At 38.8% G+C, this 4,293-nt stretch overlaps 1 protein-coding gene across 1 annotated transcript in view; it reads left to right on the forward strand.

Annotated features, from left to right (window-relative positions):
* LOC115274372 (olfactory receptor-like protein OLF4) overlaps nucleotides 1-1,718 on the forward strand; it is a 4,643-nt gene extending 2,925 nt beyond the window's left edge. The window contains exon 2 of the mRNA XM_029917826.1: nucleotides 1,638-1,718. Coding sequence (XP_029773686.1) covers nucleotides 1,638-1,718 — 81 coding nt within the window. The remainder of the gene's footprint in view (nucleotides 1-1,637) is intronic.
* Nucleotides 1,719-4,293: the final 2,575 nt, after the last annotated feature.

Consider the following 4,293-nt stretch of genomic DNA (forward strand, 5'->3'; position numbering starts at 1 on the left):
TTTCAAACTCTGTGCCCATGATTCCCACCCAGAGATGAGTCTTTCCCTTGGATCTATTTGGCAATGTCTGAGGGATGCTGCTAAACATCTGCAATGAGCTTGACCGCTCTCAACACCAATAATCATCCTGCCTCAAAGGCCTGGTTGAAAATGTGAGAACACTTACTCTAGACCAGCACTTCTACAAATTCAAGGTGCATATGAATCACTTATGATCCTGGTTTAAATGCAGATTCTGATTTTTCAGGTGCTGGTGCGCCCAAGATATAGTGTGTCTGACAAGTTTCTGAGTGATGTTGATGCTGCAGGTCCTGGTGGTCCTCGGCCACTTTTGAGTATCAAGGCTGTGGTCCTGTGATAGAGCAAGGTGCAGGTGTTCTAGGTGTTCTTCATGAAGCAAATTGTGTTTTCATAAAATTTTGAATGACAAGTGTATCCAGTCATTCTGGGTACTGTGATAGTTCTGTGTTGGTTTCTTTTATATAAGAGCCCTTGAGTGACACTGAATAGAACGCTTTCAGAAGAGACTTTCTGGCCAGCAGAATGTGAGCCGCCTGAGGTTGTCCACATTCTAATCATTGGAAACATTGAATATGTTACTTTTATAGTAAAGAGGGAGACTAAAATAGTTAATAGACAAAGGCTGGAAATGAGCTGAAACTTAAACTAAGATTGGTCAAGGTGATGCAGGTGGACCTAATATAATCACTATGGTCCCCTGAATGTAGGAGAGGAAGGCAGAATAGTTGGATCTGAGAGAGATGTGAAGATGCCACATTGCTGGTGTTGAAAATGGAGAAAAGGCAATGAGGCAAAGAATAATTGTTGACACTGGAGACCACAAAACAAAAGAAAACAGAGTTTCATGGAGTATCTATGAAGGAACCAAACACTGCTCTCATCTTGATTTCAGCCCATGGATACTTACTTCAGGCTTCCAACTTCTAAACAGGAAGAGCATAATTTTTGTTTCTTTTGCACTTCTAGTGTGTAATTTGTTAAAGCAGAAATAGAAATGTAATATAGACATTCATGCAATAGAATCATTTTGGAGTAATGCGCATCACATTCTCTCAGTTAACTCATTTCTCTTCTTATGTAAAAGAATTTTTTGATAAATCCAACCTTAACTGGAGGGGGGAAAAAGTCAGTTAGGAGCTTCTGCTTCATTGCTTAAGTGTAATGGAAAAAGTGAACCCCCTTTGCTAAAATATAAACGTGACTCACTCACTCACCCACTCTACCTATCCATGCCTCTATTTACTTATTTTAAACATAATCTCTATGCCCCAGTGTGATGCTCAAATTCGTGACCTTGAGATCAAGAGCCACATGCTGAAGGCACAAGGATCGTTCATCGTTGAATCACTCTTGATCTCAGAATTGTGAGTTCAAGCCTCACATTGTGTGTAGAGATTACTAAAAAATAAAATCATAATAAAAAGGGGTTATGTATTCCACCAAACTGAGCTGACCATGCACCCCTTGAGTTTAGTTATAAATATGAATTCTCACTTTGAGGCCTTTGTGCATTATGATAAGAAATCTTAATTTACTAAAATCAAGTTCACCCGTTCTAAATTTCTTCATCCTTTCAATTCCATGCTAATTCAAACATTCACTCTTCTGATTTCTAGGCTCTCCAAATGTCATTTCAACATAAATGGTACGATTATTTTGTCTATGTCACACATACTAGTGTAAGAGCGTATTGGTAAAAAGTGATATACTAGTGTATACATATGTACATGTGCATACACTCCATACCCTGAACGACTTCTTGGACTCATCAAATATTTCCAAACACTGTATTTGTTACTAACAATATCTGCCTGGATTAGGTTTATTACCCACATCAGCATCAGAAAGAGGGAAACAGAGATTTCAGGTTGATTACAGTTTTTACAATTGTGTAACAAAGATTTAAAGGTTTGGGCACTTTCTTGAATTATATTTAAACGGACTTATTCAGTATCGACTCAGTTTATTTTTTATTCTTTTTTTTTTTTTTGAGAGACTGAGACAGAGAGTGAGCGGGTGAGAGGCAGAGAGAAAGGGAGACATAGAATCTCAAGAAGGCTCTATCTAGGCTCTGAGTTGTCAGCACAGAGTCTGACGTGGGCTGGAACCCACAGACCATGAGACATGACCTGAGCTGATGTCAGACACTTAAACAACTGAGCCACCCAGGTGCCCCAGTACTCTTAGTGTTTGTATGATTTTTTTAATTTAGAAAATTTTGCATTTTATTATTATTATTTATGCTAAAATGTTTATATATTTAGTTTTAAAGACAGAGATAGAGAGAGGAGCGATGGGGCAGAGAGAAAGAGACAGAAATTTCAAGTAGGCTCTGTGCTGTCAGCATAGAGCCCAATGTGGGTCTTGACGACTGTGAGATTAGGAAAAGCCAAAATCAAGAGCTGGTTACTTAACTGACTGAGCCCCCACAAAGATTTGGAGGCCTCTGGACATCAGGAAAGGGGAAGCCATTCTTTGTTAAAATAAAGACCACCCATTCTACTCTAACTTTTTTTTTGGTCTAAATTTCTACATTTGTCGAATTCCATGTAAATGTAAACCTTCCTTTTTTCCCCTTTCTTTACCCTTCATGGTCTCTCAAGCCTACTTTCAACACAACAGATAGGTTATAAGGGGGGTTATGAATCTTGTGCATGTACATATATGTAAGTGAGTGTGTTTGTTTGAAAGAAAAATGTACATAAATACACAGAGATTTGCATACACAATTCTTACTCTTTAACATTCTTTAGAACCAAAAAAGCATTTCACACATTTTGTCTTTCCTCTCAGCATCCCTTGAAGTTAGGTTAATTCTTCCACATTATCTTCAGAAAAAAATGAAGGTTAGACTGATTACATCCTACTATTGGATAACGAAGTAGTTAATACTTCCTGTGCACCTTCTTAAATTCTATAGAACCAACAGAATGTACCCATGATTTTTCAATGACTCATTCAAATCCTAAATTTGTACACTTTAAATATGTACAGTTTACCTTATGTAATAAACCTCCAATAAATTAATTAGCATTAAAAAATTCTAGCATTGAACGATTCAGCGTCAGATCTGGAGCACAGTTAGCTGTCCTTCCACTCCTAACGGAATGAGAGACCTTTATTCTTGCTGCGAAAAAGCAAAGGTTCACATGTGGATATTAAAAAAGAGTGGGGTAAAGTTAAGACAATTCACATTAAAAATATATTTTTTAAGTTTTTAAATTTATTTTTGAGAGACACAGAGGGACAGCATGAGCAGGGGAGAGTCAGAGAGAGAGGGAGACACAGAATCCAAAGCAGACTCCAGGCTCTGAGCTGTCAGCACAGAGCCCGACACAGGCCTCAAACCCTTGAACTATGAGATCATGACCTGAGCTGAAGCTGGACGCTTAACCAACCGAGCCACCCAGGAGCCCCTAAGACAATGCACATTTGATAAACTCATTCTAGAAGATTAGCTTACATATATCGAAGGAGTACAATGACATAAATTGGTTCAAGATGGACGAGGACGACAGCCTCTCAGCTCATGATGAGCCTTAGAAATACAAGGTAGAACTCCCTTATGACCCAGCAATAGCACTGCTAGGGATTTACCCAAGAGATACAGAAATGCTGATGCATAGGAGCACATGTACCCCAATGTTCATAGCAGCAATGTCAACAATAGCCAAAACATGGAAAAAGCCTAAACGTCCATCACCTGATGAGTGGATCAAGAAGAGGTGGTATATCTACTCAATGGAGTACTATATGGCAATGAGAAAGAATGAAATATGGCCATTTGTAGGAAAGTGGATGGACCTCAAGGGTGTCATGTAAGTGAAATAAGTCAGGCAGAGTAGGACAAAAACCATATGTGTGCACTCACAGGTCTAACAGGAAAACAGGAGAAACCTAATGGAGGACCAGAGGGAGGGGATGAGGGAATGAGAGTTGGGGAGAGAGAGGGATGCAAAACTTGAGAGACTATTGAATGCTGAAAATGAACTGAGGGTTGAAGAGAAAGGGGGAGGAGGGAAAAGAGGTGGTGGTGATGAAGAGGGCACTTGTGGGGAAAAGTACTGGGTGTTGTATGGAAATCAATTTGACAATAAACTATTTAAAAAAAAGAAATACAAGGTAGAGATTCACACCCGCCTACAGACTTTTAGGAGCCCAAGGGATCAGAACAACTTCCTACTCTATATTTCCCTTTGATAATAAAGACACTATATTAAGCTATTTTATTTGAGGATGCTTTGTATGCAGGTATAGTAACTGATATAATAA

This window comes from Suricata suricatta, chromosome 12 (assembly GCF_006229205.1).
Source record: "Suricata suricatta isolate VVHF042 chromosome 12, meerkat_22Aug2017_6uvM2_HiC, whole genome shotgun sequence".
Taxonomy (NCBI): Eukaryota; Metazoa; Chordata; class Mammalia; order Carnivora; family Herpestidae; genus Suricata; species Suricata suricatta.